Raw genomic sequence first — 22083 nt, 5'->3', positions numbered from 1 at the left:
TTTCGCAAATTGCTGCAGATTTCAACGATGGGCTATCAACAAGTGTCAGCGTGCGAACCATTCAACGAAACATCATCGATATGGGCTTTCAGAGCAAAAGGCCCACTCTTGTATCCTTGATGACTGCACAACACAAAGCTTTACGCGTCGCCTGGTCCCATCAACATCGACATTGGGGTGTTGATGACTGGAAACATGTTGCCTGGTCAGACGAGTCTCGTTTCAAATTGTATCGAGCGAATGTGCGTGTACGGGCGTGGATACAACCTCATGAATCCATGGACCCTGCATGTCAGCAGGGGACTCTTCAAGCTGGTGGAGGCTCTGTAATGGTGTGGGTCGTGTGAAGTTGGAGTGATATGGGACGCCTGATACGTCTAGATACGACTGTGACAGGTGACACGTACAGAAGCATCCTGTCTGATCACCTGCATCATTCATGTCCATTGTGCACTTCGACGGACTTGGGCAATTCCGTGGTGTCCGTTCCCTCCAGCACTACTTCCGATATTAGTCGAATCCATGCCACGTCGTGTTACGGCATGCTCGCGGGGTCCCTACACGATATTCGGCAGGTGTAATAGTTTCATTGGCTCTTCAGTGTAGAAGACTGATGGAAGAGGAATTTTCAAATAATTTAAAGCATACTAAATTCATTGGTTACTTTAAATTCATCTCATTTAATTAAATTTATCTCATTTAATTTTTGGTTGGAGCCATCTAGAACTTAACAAGCTTTGCATAGGATTTAGGGTCTCGTGTGATGTTAAGGATACTGAAGGATCGTGTAGAGTATTTGAGTTATTGTGTACAATCAGGCAGCACTTCATATAAACACCTTTCAGAATGTTGTTAGTTATTTCAATTTTACAAGCATTTTCCTTAACCGATTTTCAGCTCTTCATAGTTTCCCGAACGAAACTATGTCTCGAAACCTGGGAGAAAATCCAACGAGAGTCTGATCGTATGTGAGGTACACCAGTGGCAAGACGCAATCCATACATTTATTGCGCGATAACAATGCTGACGTCACTGACGACAGTGCCACTAAAGTAGAGTTACTAAACACAGTTTTCCGAAACTAGAATACCAACGGAGACAACGTAAATATTCCAAAATTGTACTCTCGAACAACTGCCAACATGAGTAACTTACAAGCAGATATCATCGGTTTAGCGGAGCACCTAAAACACTTAAGAAAGGCAAATCTTCTGCTCCAGATTGTGTACCAATCAGATACCATTCAGAGTACGTTGACACAATGGCTCAGTACTTGGCAATCATTTACAGTCGCGCTCTCGTGGAATGTTCCGTCCCCAAAAACTGGAAAGTTAAACATGTCATACCAATACCCAACAAAGGAAATAGGAGTAATCCACTAAATTACAGACTAATATCCCTAAGGCAACTTGCAGAAGAATTCTGGAACATTATGAATCACCTCGGAAACAACGATTTATTGACAAACAGTCAACACAGATTAAGAAATATCTTTCTTGTGAAACACAATTAGTTCTTTATCCTCAAGAAGCAATGACTGCTGTCGACAGGAGACGTCAAATTGATTCCATATTTTTAGATATCCAAAAGGCTTTTGACACCGTTCCCCACAAGTGACTTCTAATTAAATTGCATCCCTATGGAGTATCGTCTCAGTTGTGTGACTGGATTCGTAATATCTTGTCGGGAAGCTCACTGTTCGTAATAACTGACGGAATGTCATCGAGTAAAACAGAAGTAACGTTCGGCGTACCCCAAGGAAATGTATTAGGCCCTCTGTTGTTCCTAACATGCATAAACGATTTAGGAGATATCAGAGCAGCCATCTCAAATTTTCTGCAGATAATGCTGTCATTTACAGTCACATAAAGTCATCAGATGATCATATCGAATTGCAGAATGATTTAGACAAGCTAACTGTATTGCGAAAAAAGTGGCAGTTGAATCTAAATCATCCATATGATCACTAAAAAGAATCCGCTGAATTTCAGTTCCAGGATAAATCACAAAATTCAACAGGCTGTAAACCAGCTAAATACGAGGGCTATCCACAAAGTACATTATGTTTTGGAAATAAAAATAAATGAAGTATTGGAATTTTTTTTATTATATACAGATGAAAGCCACACTTAAATGCTACTTTTCTACATAGTTGCCATTTAAATTAAGGCACTTATCGTAGCGATGGACGAGCTTGGAAATTCCTTCGTCGTAAAATTCGGACGCCTGCGCCTTCAACCACGTGGTTACCTCTTCTTGAAGCTGTGCGTCGTCATCAAAACGCTGCATAGCCAACCACTTCTTCATTGGTGGGAATAAGTGGCAGTCGCTCGGTTCCAGGTCGGGACTGTACGGCGGATGAGGAAACAACTCCCAGTTAAAAGATTCTAGAACTTCACGAGTGGCATTTGCCTTGTGGGCCCGGGTGTTGTCGTGAATCAGCAAGATCTTTGAGCCCAACTCTCCCCTGCGCTTCTTTTGTATTGCTCTTCTGAGGTTGTGCAGAGTTTGGCAATACCTTTGAGAGTTTATTGTAGTGCCTCTTTCCAGGAAATCCACAAAAATCACAGCTTTTCTGTCCCAAAAGAGATAACCACGTGGTTGATTACGCGGGCGGCCGAATTTTACGACGAAGGAATTTCCAAGCTCGACCATCGCTAAGATAAGTGCCTTAATTTAAATGGCATCTATGTAGAAAAGTAGTATTTAAGTGTGGCTTTCATCTGTATATAATAAAAAAAATTTCCAATACTGTATTTATTTTTAATTCCAAACGTAATGTACTTTGTGGATAGCCCTCGTACTTAGGGATTACAACACAAATACCTTAAATTGGAATGAGTTCACAGATAATGTTCTTGGGATACCAAACCAAAGATTGCGATTTATTCCGCATGAGATAGGATTCATGAAGGACATCTAAAAAGGTCAAAGAAGTACAGTTCGTTTTGTATTATCACGAAATAACGGGGAAAGTGCCAGGGATATGATAAACGAGTTGTGGTGACAATTATTAAAACAAAGGTAATTTTACCTGCGGCAGGACCTTCTCATGAAATTTCAGTCTCCTATTTCTCCTCAGAGTGTGAAAATATTTTGTTGGCGAACACCTACATAGGGAGAAATGATTACCGTAATAAAATAAGAGAAATCAGAGCTCGCACAGAAAGATTTAAGTGTTCGTTTTTCCCGCGCGCTGTTTGAGAGTGGAACTGTAGAAAAGTAGCTTCAAGGGGTTTCGATGAATCCTCTGCCAGGCACGTAATTGTGAATTGCAGAGTAATCCTGTAGATGTAGATGTGAATGTTGTAGTACTCATTAGTAAGAGACCCAGTATTTTAGCTTGACTTGTTGTGTTACCCAATGCATGTGTTGTTTTCTGGGTAACTAATTACTATATACTGTGCTTTGAAAATATTAATTTAAGTGAAGGTACTTGATGTCGCTGTTACAGTAGGGATCACGTACTGCACTGTGACATGGATTCAGATCATGAAGACGAACCAGATCCTTTGTGCCATTACGGAGTTGGAGAACCCAGAGTAGTCATAGAGAGCTTTATCAAGAGAATGAGATTTCTGAGGGTGTGTCTGAATTCGCTTATAGTAAATCCTTACCTGTCAGGAATACAGCAATTGTCATTCATCCTCATGTTTGTTGGAGCAATTTGATTTTATACTTCTGCCTAGTCTCCCTGCTGGCTGCAAGACTGAATTTGTGTACGGTTACTTGGAAAGTGAATATGCTGTGCAGATACATATATTGACTAGAAATTGTTAATCCTATGAGGTGTTTAGGCCTATGTGCCTGCCTGCTTATTGGCCTGAGGCAGCACAACACTGACTTAAACACGGTCTTGTAATAATGTAAAATTTTTCCAATTGTGGTTTATACAATCCTGCTTGATTATTTGAACATATGTTATTGAAAAATCAATTCTTATACAGTCCTTATAGTCTTGCTACGTCGATTCGTATCTGTGTAATGAAACTTTTGTCACATTTACATCAAATTATTTTAGCTGCTTGAGTGAAAGATGACTTAGGTTGTCAGAGTTTATTACAGATGTTGGAATATGATAATAGTGATGAGAATGCTCCTGGAAGGAGTAATAATCAGTCTGTGTATCTTGATTGAAGTCTACAAGGGATTAGAAATTACGACCGCGAGCAATATATTGACGACGATATAGATGTGGTAATGGGAAGTGGTAGCATCGAGAATCATGATGATAGGACAGGTAGAGACGGTTCGAATGGTAGACGCTTTATTAACAATAGAGGTAGCAGGGAATATACCAGGGATGGCCACTGGAGTGATAGGAACTAAGGTCTGAGCACTGCAGAGCTGCAGTCAGCTGATCCACGGAATAAAGTGCATGTGGAGAGCCCACCAACACGGGACTGACACTTCCATACGTAGCCGATTTCGATGCTGGAAAAATGACAGAGAATAGCTATGAACAGGTAGACATGTTGAATTCTGAAGATATGGAGTAACTTTTGCTCGATGAGAGATGGGAAAATGTGAATACTGTGGTAAATACAATGCTTCAGATAGATGTTAACGGAGTTGTTTTGTCTTTTGTTCTTGATAAGCCTATCCAAACTTATGTTGTTGATAGAATCAGATTTATAAAATAAGGCTCTCAAAAAACTGATGAGATTTGTTACTCAGGCAGCAAAATAACTGATGATGACTGAAGCAGAGACGATATAAAATGCAGAATGGCAATACCATGATAAGCGTTTTTCAGAAGGAGGAATTTTTTAACATCGTACTAATTTAAATGCTAGGAAGTCCCTCCTGAAGAACTTCTTATGGAGTGTAGCCCCGTATGGAAATGAAACTTGGACAATAAAGAGTAGAGACAACAAGAGAATAAGATCATTTGATATCTGGTGCTACAGAAGAATGCTGCAGGTTTGATAGGTATAACTAAAGGGGAGGTATTGAACAGAACTGAGGGAAAAAAAGTTAATGGTGCAACTCGACCAAAAGAGCGGATCAGTTAATATGAGACGTCCTGCAGTATTAGTGAATAGTTAGTCTGGTAATTACTTATGGGAGAGTAACATTTTCAGAGCCCAAGCATTCAGTAGAGAATGCAGGTTCATAGATTGTAGTAATCACGCCGAAATGAAAAGGCTTGCACAACATTGGCTAGTGTGGGGAACTGCATCAAACCTGCCATCAGATTGAAGATCACAACAATAACAACAAGAGTGGCGAGGCTTTTGCCTGTTTATATTACATGTATGCACTATCAGCTGAACCAAACACGGCCATATAATTGGAAAGGTACACTTATTTTAACGAGACCATAACCATGTTCAAAGAGTAATAACAATGAAGTCTAAAATACAAATTCCACGGATTATTCAAAGGGCAGATGCGATTCATTTTGCAATTTTAGCACCATGGAATAAATAAACATCGGCTTTCCTGCAATGTCTGCCACTGGCGTTTGTTTAGCATTTCTGCAATGCTCTCGCGTCTACTTAACACGCTGCTCCTTACTGGCTCTTTCTCGTCTGTTAACCCAACTTGGTAAGGATCTTAGACTGATGAGCAGAACTCACGAGTAAGCCTTAAGAGTGTTTTGTAAGGTACTCGCTTCGTGAATGAATTACATTTCCTCAAGATTTTTCCTGTACTTAATTCTAGATGAGTGATCGCAAACATTCCTGTTTAAGAGCCAATACTTACATTGTTGGGCGGTAGTTAATTCTGTTTTAGTGGTCGTCATACTTTTCTGTAGAAGAGCCAATATTGGCATTGTGGGGTGTGTGATGCCATGACTAATAACGATATATATATTTTTTTCTTTCTTTTACTACCTTGTACTCCATAGATATGTTTCTGGTGACAAAGAATATTTTTCATTTGGTTATATAGTGTAGCACATGAAGTGTGTGTGCCTATACCGGACATTCTTGTGTTAGACCGGTTTGAAATCTGACTTTATGGTGGATGTTCTAAACGGACGTTGTATTATGCAAACGCTGTTGGTTTTGCAAAACGATGCCTATGGCAGTGACAATGTACTCGTGAACAGAGAGTATAGTCGTCGGTTTAGAATTAAGCAGCATTACATAAATTGTGAATTTAATATCGCGCAATTTCTTGACTACGATATATGACATGTGCTAAAACACTAACTGCCAATGTGGAAACTGTGAACTGTTTTGCTATATTAGTGACTGTTTTCGTGAGAAAAGTGTTATTATGAACCATGAATATTAATGGTAGATGGACTGTCTAGCTTCGCAATTGGCAAAGTATAGCAAGTGGAAGGTTAATTTAAACACGATGTGGACTGTGCCAAACTATCCCCTGTGAAAGTTGCAGGTGAACTAATACGACCTTCAGGTGCTACATCAGCAGTTACTTTGTTCCGGCCTACGACAAATGGATGCTACGTCACTTATTACCACTGCCAGCCAAAAGAGCATGAAAAGAACGAGGATATTTTAATGCCAGGGACATGACTGGATGAACTTACAATAGTCATATCAGCAACTTCACACTGCTTACACCGCTGTCGCCACAGCACGCCGACCCAGAACAGATAAGACTCAAAAAACATTCCCCTCTTCGAGAAACACAATTGTAAGCAATTTAATTGCTTCATGCTCTGTAATTGATTAATGTCTGTAAATAAAAGTAGTGTATTGTAAAGATTGTTCACCTTCAGTGATTGTTGACGCGATCACGAACAGCAGTTACTCCCATCATCTATTTGGTTTTGCTTTTCAGTGTATTTGTACTAGTCGTTGCATACGTTGTATGTGTCTTTTGGAAGGGTGTGCTTCGATGTGTGTATACAGTAATTTAGACAGGAGAATTTATGTGTTGCACTGGCGAAATGTGGCCAGACGTGTAAGTTGAGGCATCTGCCATTGAAGGTATTTACACCGACCAATTACAAAGATGTAGCTTATTCGCCATTGGTTCAAGTTAGCGTATTAGAAGAAACTTTGAATCTGACAACTGTCATAGTACGCGATCTTAATTTATATTTCCATTCATTCATGTTTAGATGCATATTGATCTGGGTTTAACTGTTACAGAGGAAACTTTGAATCTGACAACTGTTATTGTATGCGATCTTATTGTAATATTTCCATTCATTCATGTTTAGATGCCTATTTATATGGGTTTAACTGTTACTGGTAAACAAAGCTACAGTACACTGTGTCATTATTTATCAAATTAACTTCAGATTGTTTTACTGTTTTCCAATATCAAAGGATTTTATTATCATAATTTTAACAGGGTGGGGAAACTTCTCATATAGAGGTGTGCTTTTGAAGTTTCCGGAAGTAAAACGGGTTCGTGGGGTTTACACAATACTATTTTACTTCATGTAGTTTTTCTTTAAACCTTTTCTGATTACAGATTCACGGTCATAGTCAATCTCCAGGAATCGTTTCCTTCACAGGAAACCTGAGGCCTCATATGTACTGATATTATTATTAATCAGTAACCTACACGTTACACCACACCTACAATAGACTAGCTGTAGAAAGGGCATGATGAGTTGGATGCCGCCCTCCCCCCCCCCCTAAAAAAAAAAAGAAAAAAATTTTGATCGTTAGAAGTTGGCACCATTCGAACACTTCGTGTCGACTGTTCTCTTTCCAAAACCACTGCCACCCTCAGCGACCCCCGAGTTGTGACACTGTAATTGCATGACGAAGTGTTGTTGTCTTGTGTGTCAGCAAACGATTAATTGACTAATAACAGCAACTGTACTTACGTTTAAATGATGAGTACCCAGCATTTCCCTGGTATGTATTTGTTCCATTCCTCTACTGGTTCATCTCTGCCTTCCTAATCTCTCTCTGTCATCTTCCTCTTCCTTATTCTCTGTCTGTCTTTTCTCCACCTCCCTCTGTCCACCTCCTCCATCCAATAGTCCTAGGAGGATTAAAATCATAGGGAGACCAAGAGATGAATACCCTAAGCAGATTCAGAAGGATGTAGGTTGCAGTAGTTACTACTTTCCGTGGTATTAATACATGTTCGTTTTCAAAGTGCCCATCTAAATGTTAACCTGCCTTCCTTTTGTTGCTGATGGATTACTTACCGTATTAGAGTAAGGGAACTGTATGCTATTGAAGGTTCAATCTGCATCTTTGCAGTACACCATATATAACGGCGGTCAGAATTTGCTCGCATTTGTTTAATTGGAGGCCATAGTGGAGATTTGGGAGCATGTCTGACAATTTTGGAATGACTCGATGTGCTACAAGAATTTATTTAAAGATTTTAGTAATTGTACTGAACAAGATGTTTTACAGAATTGTTGAATATTGTCCTAAATGTCTGAACTAATAAATACTGACGAACAGCTTCACATGATTGCCTGAATTCCGATGCTAAGAGATCGGTTCGGGCAATTTGCGAGGAAATTTTGCGCGTTAGCGCGTAACTCGGAAAACTGTCTCGTCAGTAGCCTGAGCAACCAGGTGCACCGGCGAACGACTACGAGGCGGTCGGACCTTCTGGTTCATTATTTACGAGCACCACACGCAGCAACAGCAAGAAAAACAAGCAAGAGGTGCAACAAGATGACCTACGCGAAGAGAACAACAAGAACCAGCACATCCAAAAATGAAATAGGTAAGGCAGTCAGTCTGCTATAGGCTACAGTACGCGTAGGTCAGAATCCCCGAGAAGGCACAACGACAACACGATGCCGACAACAATGTTTAAATGACCTTGTGTTTTGATAACTGTGTCTTGACTTGCAGCAGACTTTAATTCTGCAGACATTAAATCTTATCCCCCCCTCCTCCCACAATCACACCATTCCTCTCTGTGAGTTATGTTGTTTACCCCTAATGGAGGGAGGACAACTGGCACTCAATATCTAATTTAAATTGAAGTCTCTCCCTATGACAAGAAAACCAACCAACAACGACACTATGAAACACTCTCCACATCTGCTCCTATGGCTCGTTCTACGAGAAGTTGGGTCAAACCTGCAACCAGCTCGTTCTGGAACTGGGCCACCAACAACACTGCCGGGCTGACGAGACATTGTCCGGAACTGATGCGAGAATAATTTTCTCCACAGAACCCTGAGGACACCTCATCTCCACCTCAACTGAGGACAATCTTGCTGCGAGAGAAAATTTCTCCACAGCAGCTGGAGGGCAAGTATCTTCATATTCCCTGAGGCCAGTCTACCAAGTCCGGGTAGTTATAACATCACATCGAGGGGTTCATCAGGAATAACATTCTAATGCTTAACCTGCACACATACTGAGCAAGGAATGCACACTAGATACGAGCTTACGGAATATCGGACCAGGTTTGTGATTGGATTCAGGATTTCCTAGAAGAAAGAACACAACATGTCATTCTTAACGGTTCAAAATCTGCAGATGTAGAGGTAATTTCGGGAGTACCGCAGGGAAGCGTGATAGGACCTTTATTGTTTACAATATACATAAATGACTTAGTTGACAACATCGGTAGCTCCGTGAGGCTATTTGCAGATGACACGGTTGTCTACAAGAAAGTAGCAACATCAGAAGACTCGTACGTACTCCAGGAGGACCTGCAGAGGATTAATGCATGGTGCGACAGCTGGCAGCTTTCCCTAAACGTAGATAAATGTAATATAATGCGCATACATAGGGGCAGAAATCCATTCCAGTACGATTATGCCATAGGTGGTAAATCATTGGAAGCGGTAACGACCGTAAAATACTTAGGAGTTACTATCCGGAGCGATCTGAAGTGGAATGATCACATAAAACAAATAGTGGGAAAAGCAGGCGCCAGGTTGAGATTCATAGGAAGAATTCTAAGAAAATGTGACTCATCGACGAAAGAAGTAGCTTACAAAACGCTTGTTCGTCCGATTCTTGAGTATTGCTCATCAGTATGGGACCCTTACCAGGTTGGATTAATAGAAGAGATAGACATGATCCAGCGAAAAGCAGCGCGATTCGTCATGGGGACATTTAGTCAGCGCGAGAGCGTTACGGAGATGCTGAACAAGCTCCAGTGGCGGACACTTCAAGAAAGGCGTTACGCAATACGGAGAGGTTTATTATCGAAATTACGAGAGAGCACATTCCGGGAAGAGATGGGCAACATATTACTACCGCCCACATATATCTCGCGTAATGATCACAACGAAAAGATCCGAGAAATTAGAGCAAATACGGAGACTTACAAGCAGTCGTTCTTCCCACGCACAATTCGTGAATGGAACAGGGAAGGGGGGATCAGATAGTGGTACAATAAGTACCCTCCGCCACACACCGTAAGGTGGCTCGCGGAGTATAGATGTAGATGTAGATGTAGACTAGAGAGACAGTGGGTCTGTAAAGGCATTTGATTTATAGTTTGGGCAAACTTTTGCTGCTTTCACCCAAACCTCCAAGATGTCACACACTTAGATCGGTACCACATATTGTATGTCGATAGAGCATCAACCAAAACACCGATTTAGTTCGAGCTACGTGCTGTCATCTGGTGGAAGATGCGTAAACGGTAATTAAAAGTAACACTACGGAGCACTGGAAAAGCGTATCTGTGAGCGATTGTTTTGTGGATCTCGGGGTGTGTTGGTATAGTGTGAGGTCGTCTTACCATAGGTCCCGGGATCGCACTGTAGGGAAGCAGCCTACTCAGTCTTTCCATTGCGTGCCAGCCAGTCCGCTGTAACTAGATCTGACACCATAAATGTTGCGCAATACTTTAAAAATCAAGTAAATAACCTGAAACGGTTCTAGCATGTCAGGAGTAATACTAAATCAATATGTGTTGAATGTCAGTTCAATAGCTTTAACCATTTTCGAAATTTGGATGTTTTTCTGTAAAAATCATTGGCGCAACAGAAAAGAGCTAGAGATTTAAAAATTTATATTTAGATTCCTTTTTCATAATAATTTAATAGAAACAGTACTTTGGATTTCACAAATTAAAATTTTAGTGGAAATTCATGATTTCTGGTTTTTGTCTTAAAAAATAAGGAAGCAAGATTGATTAAGTAGGCGAATAAATAAGGCTAGGATTTTTAAATTTAAGTAGAAGTGAGATCCGCTATAATCATAAGGATGTGAGAAGTTTCAATTGAATAACTATAAAACTATAGCGATAGCGTATCTCCAAAGGGCAAGTTCACAGCTCGTCTACTGCGTGTAATGTAATTAAATTAATTCTCTCGCCCAAAATATTTTACTTAGCCACGTCAGACTGTTATTATGATTACTTATCTGTGTGCTGAATGCGCATTTAAACTGAGAGCTTCATCTGCCATCAGCAAAAGAAACTATGATTTATTCAGTAACTTAAAGTGGTGCTTTACTAGCCCAGCGGCTAGTTGGGAGAGCCGATTTGATCAGGCGTCCCACCTGAAGCCTGGGGTCGACGTCAGGGCGGCCAACTACTCCAGCTATCGCACCGATCGACTGACGGCGGGTGGTGGGACAGCCGTTTACGTCCGCAATGGCATTCGTCACCATGTGATACAACTTCCGCCACTGGCAACGCTGGAGGTCACTGGTGTCGTCGTTCACACCTCGGCGGGCGCCATCACGTTCGTCGCTGCCTATCGACCGCCGTCTCGTCCACTGGACCCTGCTGACATCGATGCTCTGCTCTCCTTGAGGGGGCAGGTGTTCGTCGCCGGGGACTTCAATAGTAAACATGTCTCCTGGAACTCCAGGATCACCAATGCCGGTGGCCGCTGCCTGCTCCGGGTAGTGGAACGTCACCATGCGCTTGTGGTGGGGCCGTACGATCCGACAATCTTCCCTACCCGTGGCCTCCCGGATGTCATCGACATAGCGGTCGTCAAGGGCATCCCTCGTCGGATCACCGCCACGACGAGGACGGCACTGTCTTCTGATCATGTCCCAGTGGTTTTTGATATCGACCTAGACGCCCTCCAACAGGCCAGGAGAGGCATCTCACTCGCTGGCATCGACTGGGACAGGTTTCAAGCAGCCGTGACGGACTCACTCGCCGCCGCGCCGCCCCCTGCGGAAGCTGGAGCGATCGCAGCACTTCTGCACTTCGCGGCCACCACGATCGACGCTGCCAATATAGCAACGCCGCCCCGACCTCGCAATCCGCCTGACTACTCCCGACAGCTGCCGCCGGACATCCTTGCGGCCATCACTGCGAAGAACCGGGTATACCGGGAGTGGCAGAGGACAAGAACTGCCGACACCAAGCGCCTCCTCAACAGGATGCGTCGGGACATTCGGGCTGCCATTGACAACCATCGCAATTGCGACTGGAATAACAAGGTCGCCACCCTCTGTCTTGACGACGGCACGGCCTGGCAGACGACGAAGCGTTTCCTACGCCGCACGCAACGTATCCCTCCGCTGCTGGTCCATGGTCAGGCTGTCTGCGAACCAGCTTCGAAGGCTGATGCCCTCGCAGACGTCTTTGAGGCTGCGTTTACGCCGATCGAAGACCCCATCGACGCTGTCCACGACGACCTGGTTGCTGACCGGCTCCCACGCTACTTGGAGGCACGCGACGACGATGACGTCATTGGAGAGTCGACGGCGGAGGAGGTGTCGTCCATCCTGCGTGCCCTGAACCCCAGGAAAGCTGCGGGCCCAGACGAAGTTTCCAACGCCCTACTCCAGAAGTTGCCGACGTCTTTAATGTAATCCTCCGGTCCTGCAGTTTTCCTCAGTCCTGGAAGCACGCAGAGATCGTGGCGATTCCGAAGATGGGGAAGGATCTGCGTCAGCCTGCGAACTACAGACCTATTAGTTTACTGCCGGCCGTCTCCAAGGTCTTTGAAAGGGTGTACATCAGGCGGCTGCAGCGACACGTTGACGAGGAAGGCCTCCTGCCCGAAGAGCAGTTCAGCTTTCGCAGGGGCCACTCGGCAGTTCACCAACTCCTTCGGCTAGTGGAAGATGCGTTCGTTGCCCTCGAGGATCGCGAGTTCTTCGGCGCGGTGTTCCTGGACGTGTCGCGTGCTTTCGACAGTGTGTGGCACTGCGGCCTCTTATTCAAACTTTTTGAACTTAGGGTCCCGACGTCGCATGTCCGCCTCATCCGTTCCTATCTTGCCGATAGGACCTTCCATGTGCAGGCCGCGCATGGCTTGTCCTCTGTCCGCCACATCAATGCCGGTGTGCCACAGGGCTCGGTGTTGGGGCCACTCCTGTACTCGCTGTACACTTCTGATGCGCCGAAGATCGACCGTGTGCGGCTCGCCCTGTACGCGGATGACACGGCTCTATATACGAGGAGCCTCATTGCCGCCGTCATGCGCCGACGTCTGCAGCTCGCCGTTGACACCCTGGCAGCCTGGGCCGTCAAGTGGCGTCTACAATTCAATGGGGCCAAGACGCAGTTCCTGATCGTCACCAGGCGACTCGTTCCTGCAGGTCTGCAGCCACTCACGGTCGGTGGCAGCCCTGTCCCGTGGCGTCCAACGGCGCGTTACCTCGGCGTCACCATCGACCGCCGACTCACGTGGGTTCCGCACATCCGCGAAGTGAAGACCAAAGTGCGGAACAGGCTCCACATCCTGTACCCGGTGCTGAAACCCGGTTCCCAACTACCACCGCGGCTGGGCATCACTCTCTACAAGGCGCTGCTCCGCCCTGTACTCCAATACGCCGCCGTCGTCTGGGGGAACGCCGCCGACACGAACCTGAAGAAGCTGGAGACACTGCAGAATCGCATCCTTCGGCTGGCCTTACACCTGCCTTACGATTTCCCCACCGCTTATCTTCACGACATCGCGGAAGTACCTCTGCTCCGTGACCTCCTCCAGCGACCGCCCGCACATTTTACGAACGTGCAGGCCGGTCACACAACGCCCAAATCCGGACGCTGGGCCGCAAACTGCCGCGCAGCGTCACCACCCGCTGGCCACACCTGCTCGCTGCATAGCTCACTGCACAACTGTGCTGAGGAGACACTCAAGAAGACGACCTACATGTGAGCACGCATTACATCGGCATGCATGGGAGGCAAAGCAATAACTGCTGCGAACTCCATCACACATCGGAGGACAAGTTATCTCCGTGCAGATCCACGCGAAGAAGCAAGGCCCCAGTTCTCTCCAGACGCTGAATAGCACACCATCTGTGTCGGCAGTCGCGTCGCGTAGGTATCATTGCTATAAACCGCTTCGGATGCCGTATTAAGTTACTCGGGATACGCGTAACCATGAAATCATTTTCGAGTGAAGTGTTAATTCTGGGATGACTTTAATTATCTATCTTCAGTTTGCGTACCTGTATGTCGTATTTTCACGTGCCGCCGCGGGACAGACATTCTACCATTATTTAGCGTGGCGTTTTTTGATGAACCTAATCATCAAATTATGGCGAGCATTCACTTAAACATTTAATTTGGACAGTTATCGTTGCATCAGCGCATTAGACTCTGAACTGCTCTGTTAGTCAGATTGTGTTGATCTTTTTTTTTTTTTTTTTTTTTTTTCCATCTGTGACTTTCACAATATAGAGAACGTTTTTTTTTTTTCACGATCGTTTTTGATTATGAATCCCTGACAAATTCCTAATTCCTCAGAGCTATAAGCTGTAGCTATAAGTGTATTTCTCAGATGAAGTGGGCACTAGGAATTCTAATTACAGGCTTCACGTTTTGCTAATCACATTCTGGTTGCCGAAATTGTAGTTAGAGAGCCAGTGTTGAGAGCGGCAAAACGACAGCATAAATAATAGGAACATTTTAAACAACATAATTCCACCTGCAGCCCCACATATGGTTAAACGGCAGGGAAATGCAGTGTTTCTACATCACAAAACATTATATATAAATATATACATAAATTCCACCAGCCGCCCCACATATGGTTAAAACGGCCGGGAACACTGCAATAATTTCTACATTCTTCATTACATTTATAAAACAAATAACTTCCACCCGTCGCCCCACAGCACCCCTCTGATTGAAAATCCTTTTAAGTGTTTAAGCGTGAAATTTATATGGGAGAAACTTCTGCTAATACTGGATTCGTATAGACCCCACGAAGACATTAGTGTTCTTCGTGACAAGTACGCACAAAATAACCTACCAGGAAACAAAATCGCAATTCACGTAATTCCAGCAAACACAAACTTCATTTATCAACCGTCCGATCTTCATTTCTTCAGAGTGCACAAGCATATGACGCGTAAAATGTCTGATGGTGCTCGAGATTCTTCGGAAGAGATTAGTCAGCAACAACGGAAAAATCTTCTCAAGCTGCAGCCCGTCACATACAGTCAGTTTGGTTCTCCACATTTGCATAATTCTCACCGTCACCGGTGGATAATGGCTTTAAAACTTCGACAAAGTTCTGTTTCAGACACAATCTTTCATTCGGCAATCTTCAGGGTGGATGCACAAATGAAAGCTCTTGCCAAATGTGCTTGATGAACAAAAGTAATTTTCTTCATACACTTCTTCTTAAGCAGCCAGTACTGTGAAGCCTTAATTCCTGAATGGATCACGCTCTTTATTATTACGGCTATTACTTTTATTATTGTGACCATTATTATTATTATTACTTCTGCACATGTGATGCAACTGTTTCTTCCTTTTTGTTCTGGTTGTATATTGTGAAATTGCAAATGTACTCTGTAGGTTTACTACGTGCTTTCAATGGAACGAAGCGGAAACAGACTGCCAAGTGCACAGTTCTATAAACATGACGTAGTTCCATATAACACTTTCACTCGTAATATAGTAAAAAAAAATTGCAGTCATTGGGTTTTAAACCCAGTATGCTTAGTACAACGATCTATTGCTCTACCAACTTCCCCACGGAAACTATACCTGACAGTTACTGATCGTAGTGCTTTTTGTGTGCTCCATAGTTCTCATGTTGCTTTTAATTAACGTTTACGTCGTTCTACTGGACGACAGCACATAGTACAAACTAAATCGTAGCTTTGGTTGACACACTATCGACATACAACGATCGGTACAGGTCTGAGTGTCGGACAGCTGGAGGTTTTGGCGTTAGATGCACCCAGGCACATGTAAAGCGTTGTTTCTGAGACACTGGCTGACACTAAAGGTAAAGGAGCTGCTCACCTCTGCGCTGCATCTCACTCGGGAAGAAGAGCACCTGCGGCGCTACGTCACAGTGCAGCACCTGGTAGCCCTCGCTCTGCAGCAGCTGGCGGAAGTCGCTCACTGGGTCCTCACTGTGCTGGTACGGAGAAACGAACTCCTCCACGTCCTGAGAGGAACGGCAAAATCCGTGAACATCGACACTCCACTACAACGCTTGCAAACGATTTGTCTTCAGAAAAAAATACATTACATTCTGCTCCCAACCCTATGCCTCATGGCCTCCCGGGATTTGCGAAATTACAAGTTAACAATGACCGTGACTTATGAACTTTCACCCATGTCGGGATAAGGCATCCGAATACAAAGTAAATAATGATAATTCAACGGGAAACAGGAGACGTTATAACTTGATCATTATTGAATGAGTAATTTCATTCAATAACGATCGGTAAATGAAATAATGGAAATAATTTGGAAATAAATTTTGCCAGTGGAAATTTTACCGAAAGAAATGATTAAGTTGTAAAAGCAATTAAAAATTCAGACGCCAGCTCAACTGATAAGCGACAGTACTGTTAAGTACGTGAATAATTGTGTCAAAAATAAAGTTTACCAGTTTGTAGCGCAGCAGGTGGAACGTGAACTTTTACGTGAGTGCTGTGTCAGGCTCAGTAGTCATATAAAATAATGTCATAACAATCTAACTACACTTAAACATTAGTGGTTAACTTTCAATAAGTATTTTGATAGTTATTTTGTTCATAATTTGTCAGCTAAGTGCAATGCTGACAACACAGATAATTATCTGTCTAGATTTTGAATAATGGACTGTCATTCTGTCTTTAAAATTACGTACTTTGCACAGTTTGATCTACTGATAATGAAATATATCGCCAATAATTGATTAACTATGTTTTGAATGATAAAAATTCATTAATTGGGCGATTGTCAGGTGGAATAAGCTTTATAATTTCATGAAATATCCTTGAACTAACTTCAGCTGAAAAAATGGTTCGAATGGCTCTGTGCACTATGGGACTTAACATCTGAGGTCATCAGTCCCCTAGAACTTATGAACTACTTAAACCTAACTAACCTAAGGACATCACACACACACATGCCCGAGGCAGGATTCGAACCTGCGACCATGGCGGTCGCGCGGTTCCAGACTGAAACGCCTAGAACCGCTCGGCCACACCGGCCGGCCACTTAAGCTGAATATGCATGGAAATAAATCTTAATAATCAATTTTATTACTTCAGTCTGTTATTAAGTTACTACGGTTCGCATAAGCTTATTAAGTGCAACAATTAACCATGATAACCAATCGTTCAAAACAGTCTGAAATTTACTCTTCACCGTGTATGCTAATAATTTGATAATTAACATATTTTCTCTTGATTATGGCGTGACACACTCGGCTCAATTAGATAAATAAGGATCGGAAGGAACCTACTTGGTGTTATTGTCGGGTGGAATGCAACACTTCGATTAGACAAATCTTGTTACTAATTGTTCAACTTCGGAGAAAAGCACAGTCACTGGCAAGCCTTCTACAATTTAATCCTACGAAAATTATGTAGATCTTACTTCCCTCGTTGTCGGTGGATCGACGCAAGTCCACGGCGGCGACACAATGTGACAGTGGGCTTTTACTGTTGCGACTTGGGCCCACAGTGCGCTTCACATTTAAGCCCTCGTTTCTTCAGCACTATGCCCATTAATCCGTAATGACTTGCCCGGCCATGCTTCCAAATATGCCGACCATTACTTTCCCGTCGTACTTAGATCCACACACTAGTCGTTAGATGTAACATAGCTAGGAATAGCAGCATTCGACTGTACATCTTACGGCGAGCACGGCGTCACTGCTACTACTGCCCGCTGGTGCGCCCCCGCGCCCAGCGGCACGACAAAACAATCTCTCTGACTTCAACGTTAACTAAATATGCCCTGACTTGCCAGTGTTAAATATTACATAATTTAAACATAGCATTTACAATACATATTTACGCTAGACAATACATCGTATACAAACCGTTTCATGTGTTAAGTGGTGATGATGTGGGTTAGTGTTTAACGTCCCGTCGACAACGAGGTCATTAGAGACGGAGCGCAAGCTCGGGTTAGGGAAGGATTGGGAAGGAAATCGGTTGTGCCCTTTCAAAGGAACCATCCCGGCATTTGCTCATGTGTTAAGTAAGCGGAAAAATTCATAGCAAGGACTGCGTTGTAGCGTCACACTTCCACCATCACCTACTCTAGTCCATCAAAGGCAGTGCTACCTGTGAAACCAGTCAAGTGATCCAAAAGCTAAGCTGCAATTACTGTGCTGCATTTATGTGGACGTGACTGCTAACAAGCTGTCTGTCTGCATGAACGGCCACTGACAAACTGTGGCCAAGAAACAGCTGGACCACCACATTGCTGAGCATGCTGCCAGCACAACTTTCTTCATGTCAATGGTTGCTTCACAGCCTGCACCACCTCGGTCCTTCCCACCAGTAACTGCTTTTCTGAACTGCTCAGGTGGGAACTCTCCCTGCAGTATATTCTACGTTCCTGTAACCCTCCTGGCTATGTATGTCGTTAGTCTTTGTCCTACTCTCTAGCCCCTTGCCTGTTCCCATTCCAGCACTACACAGACCTCTATTCACCAATGTACCCACTGTCTTTTTATTAGTCTCCTTTCCCGTTAACCCCCCACCCCACCCTCCGTCAAACCTCCCGGCTGCACATAGCTGCCCTACTCGCTCTCCATGGTCCCTGTGAGCTCCCACAGGTAGCACTTTAGCGTCCTCCACTCCACACTGCTATCCCTCCCCCTCCCCCCGCCCCCAGGCTTCTCATTACCCACACCACAGAGTCCCATCTCCCATTATGCACAGCTATCCCAGTGTTGCCTCAGCAGCCAGAGAGGGCTGTGGTCTCTAAACGGTAAAAAAATTGTAAGGTTATAAGTCGATGCAGCTATGTATGTCACATATTTCCATATTCGCAAAACTCATTCATCAAGACCTATAGGATACTTCCGTTGACCTAGAATCATGAAATTTGGCTAGAAACAAGGTTTCACAGTACAATTGTAAAGCAAAAAAAATCGAAAATGCTTAATATGTAAAACTATAACACAAAAAAATATTTTTTGGTCATTTTTCATCCGTCTGTTTGTCTGTCCGTCCCTTAAGACAAACTTTCTCTGTAACAGGTTGGCGTATCATATTCAAGGTCTATGGCCCCTTCGCAGTGTAAAAATTTAAGCTTCTAAGTCAATACTATCAAAAGAAATGGCCGATTATCGCATATTTTGATACTCGAAACTTCACTCACCAAAACCTGTAGGGTACTTCCCATTGACTTAGAACCAAGGTTTCACAGTACACTTAAAGCAAAAATCCGAAATTATTAATCCTTAATTATATAACACGAAGAAAAATATTTCTCTTGTCATTTGTTATCGACTTCAAATTTGAAGGTAAGACATATATCTTGCTAATGTCAATGTCGATAACAGGAACAACTAGTCAGCATCATCTTCGATTCCCACAATAGAGGGAGATGACACCATGATTCCTGCAGGGCTGTCCATAATTCCGTATGAGAGCGAGGGGTTGGAGATCTCTTCTGAGCACGTTCCAAGGCGTCTCAGTTATGATCAAAACGTTCATGTCCGCGGAGTTTGGTGGCCAGCGTCAGTGTTTAAATTCAGAAGAGTGTTCCTGGAGCCACTCTGTAGCAATTCTGGACGTGTGGGGTGTGGAACACTCCTGCTGGAGTTGCCGAAGTCCGTCGGAATGCACAATGGACATGAATGGATGCAAGTGATCAGACAGGATGCTTACGTACGTGTCACCTGCCAGAATCGTATCTAGACGTATCAGAGGTCCCGTATCATTCCAACTGCAGACGCCCAACACCATTACAGAGCCTCCACCGGTTTGAACGGTCCCCAGCTAACATGCAGAGTCCATGAATTCATGAGGTTGTCTCCATAGCCGTACACGTCCATCCGCTTGACACAATCTGAAACGAGTAATCAAGAGTGCAATTTCGGTGTTGTCGGGCCAAGGCAAGGCGTAATGCTTTGTGTTGTGCAGTCATCAACGGTACTTGAGAAAATGGTTAGTATACTGACACTTGCTGATGGCCCAGCATTGAAATCTGCAAACATTTGTGGAAGACTGTCATGCTGAACGATTATCTTCAGTCGCCATTGATCCCATTATTGCAGGATCTTTTTCTGGCCGCGGCGATGTCGGAGATTTAATGTTTTACTGGATTCCTGACGTTCGCGGTACACACGTGTGATGGCCATACGGGAAAATCCCCACTTTATCGCTACCGCAGATATGCTGCGTCCCATCGCTCCTGGGCTGACTATAACACCACGTTCAAACTCACTTAAATCTTTGTAACCTGCCATTGTAGTAGCAGTAACCGATCTAACAACTGCACCAGACACTCTTTGTCTTATGTAGGCGTTCCCGGCCGCTGCGCCGTATTTTGCCTGTTTACATTTCTCTGTATTTGAATACTCATACCTCTCCCAGTTTCTTTGGCGCTTCAGTGTAGCTTAAAAATATTCCACATGTGGTTCAATGTGCGTGGGTGTCAGATTTTCTATAGACAATGAGATTAGGACGTTTTGGTAGATTATATCTCAGATCTAGCTCACTAGCTGATTCGTTCCTCGTGAGCTAGCTCACTAGAACTTACACAGAACTTAACAGAACATCTACTTTTCAGGTCTAAATCACTTAATTTCTTTTAAATTACTTAGAAAAGTTAATAAATCTGAACATTTTTTCGTATCACGTTCAATAATTTTCAAATTATTATTTTTTCATACAAAAGGTGAAAGCAAGGAAATAAAATTTAATATTTCATATAAAACGTAAATGTAAGAAAATAAAATTTAATATTTCTTTATAAAAAGTGAACGTAAGAAAATAAAACGTAATGAATTATGGTGAATATATGAAATCTATCCTTTGCTCAAAATTTTCCTAATTCTTTCTTCTTGAGCAGCCATACGATTTTTATGAACTGTCGATTGTACTTGATTTTTTAGTGTTCTTGTTTTACCAACAGTTCTACCAAATTCACATGTAACTTTAATTTTCTGATGTCTCGATGCACTTTCTTTACAAATCCATCTTTTCGTTACTTATCTTTATGAAATTCATTAATATTCTTTTTTCTAGACAGTCACAACACTGCTTTAGCTGTTTGATATTGTCCATTTCAAGATTATGAAATTTAATACGACAAAACTAGCTTCATTCCTAAAAAGTGCAAAACGTTCGCTAGCGAACACCTTCCACTGTGTTAGTCCTATAAACCGAGATTCCGGGCTCTGACCTCCCGTACGTCAGTGCATCTTGCTTCTGAGATAACAGAGGGCTCCATTATTTCGGGATGAAACACACCACCCGCTCCCTAGGATGGGTCTTAAACTTGCCCTTTACTTGGTGATAGATCGTACAGAAGCGAGAATAGAAAAAGTTTTGTCAAATAGCTAGTTCTTCTCTAACCACTGACACTTTGATGATTTCATGAGATAATGGTCAAAATCCTTCAATCTTCATACTTGGTTTAGAGCTTTGACACAGTAAATATCCTCTAAAATGGTATATATGTTAGGTATTCAAGTGACAAAGTACATTCTACAAGCACTACTTCCATCAGTTAATTTGAATGTAAATAAGTTATTTTCTTCACATTTTCGTGTTTTATTTGAAGTGAAGAAATGTGAATAACATGTAAATGATAGTATGAATACTGAAGACAACTTTAAAAACAATTAATTTATGTTTTAAGTAAAACATGTTCCCCTATTATTTTCAATGGATCGTCCATCAGCGCCATCTCTGAAAGAAGTTTTGAATTGCCTTAGATTGGCGCGAGAGAATGTTTCACGTAAGTCATACTACAAATAGAGGAAAAGAATGTTTACGTAAGTTCACTCAGTGCGCAACCTTTCTCTCACTGACGGAAATTGTTGCTCTAGGTCAGTATTATCTTTATCTAGAGGCCACCTGCCACCGG

The 22083-nt window shown here is 43.1% G+C and overlaps 1 protein-coding gene across 1 annotated transcript in view; it reads right to left on the bottom strand.

The window, feature by feature from the left end:
- LOC124777831 (juvenile hormone acid O-methyltransferase-like) overlaps positions 1-22083 on the bottom strand; it is a 56418-nt gene that overhangs the window by 12312 nt on the left and 22023 nt on the right. The window contains exon 5 of the mRNA XM_047253359.1: positions 16054-16201. Coding sequence (XP_047109315.1) covers positions 16054-16201 — 148 coding nt within the window. The remainder of the gene's footprint in view (positions 1-16053; positions 16202-22083) is intronic.

This window comes from Schistocerca piceifrons, chromosome 2 (genome assembly GCF_021461385.2).
Source record: "Schistocerca piceifrons isolate TAMUIC-IGC-003096 chromosome 2, iqSchPice1.1, whole genome shotgun sequence".
Lineage (NCBI taxonomy): Eukaryota > Metazoa > Arthropoda > Insecta > Orthoptera > Acrididae > Schistocerca > Schistocerca piceifrons.
This window is presented reverse-complemented; position numbering and strand designations above follow the sequence as displayed.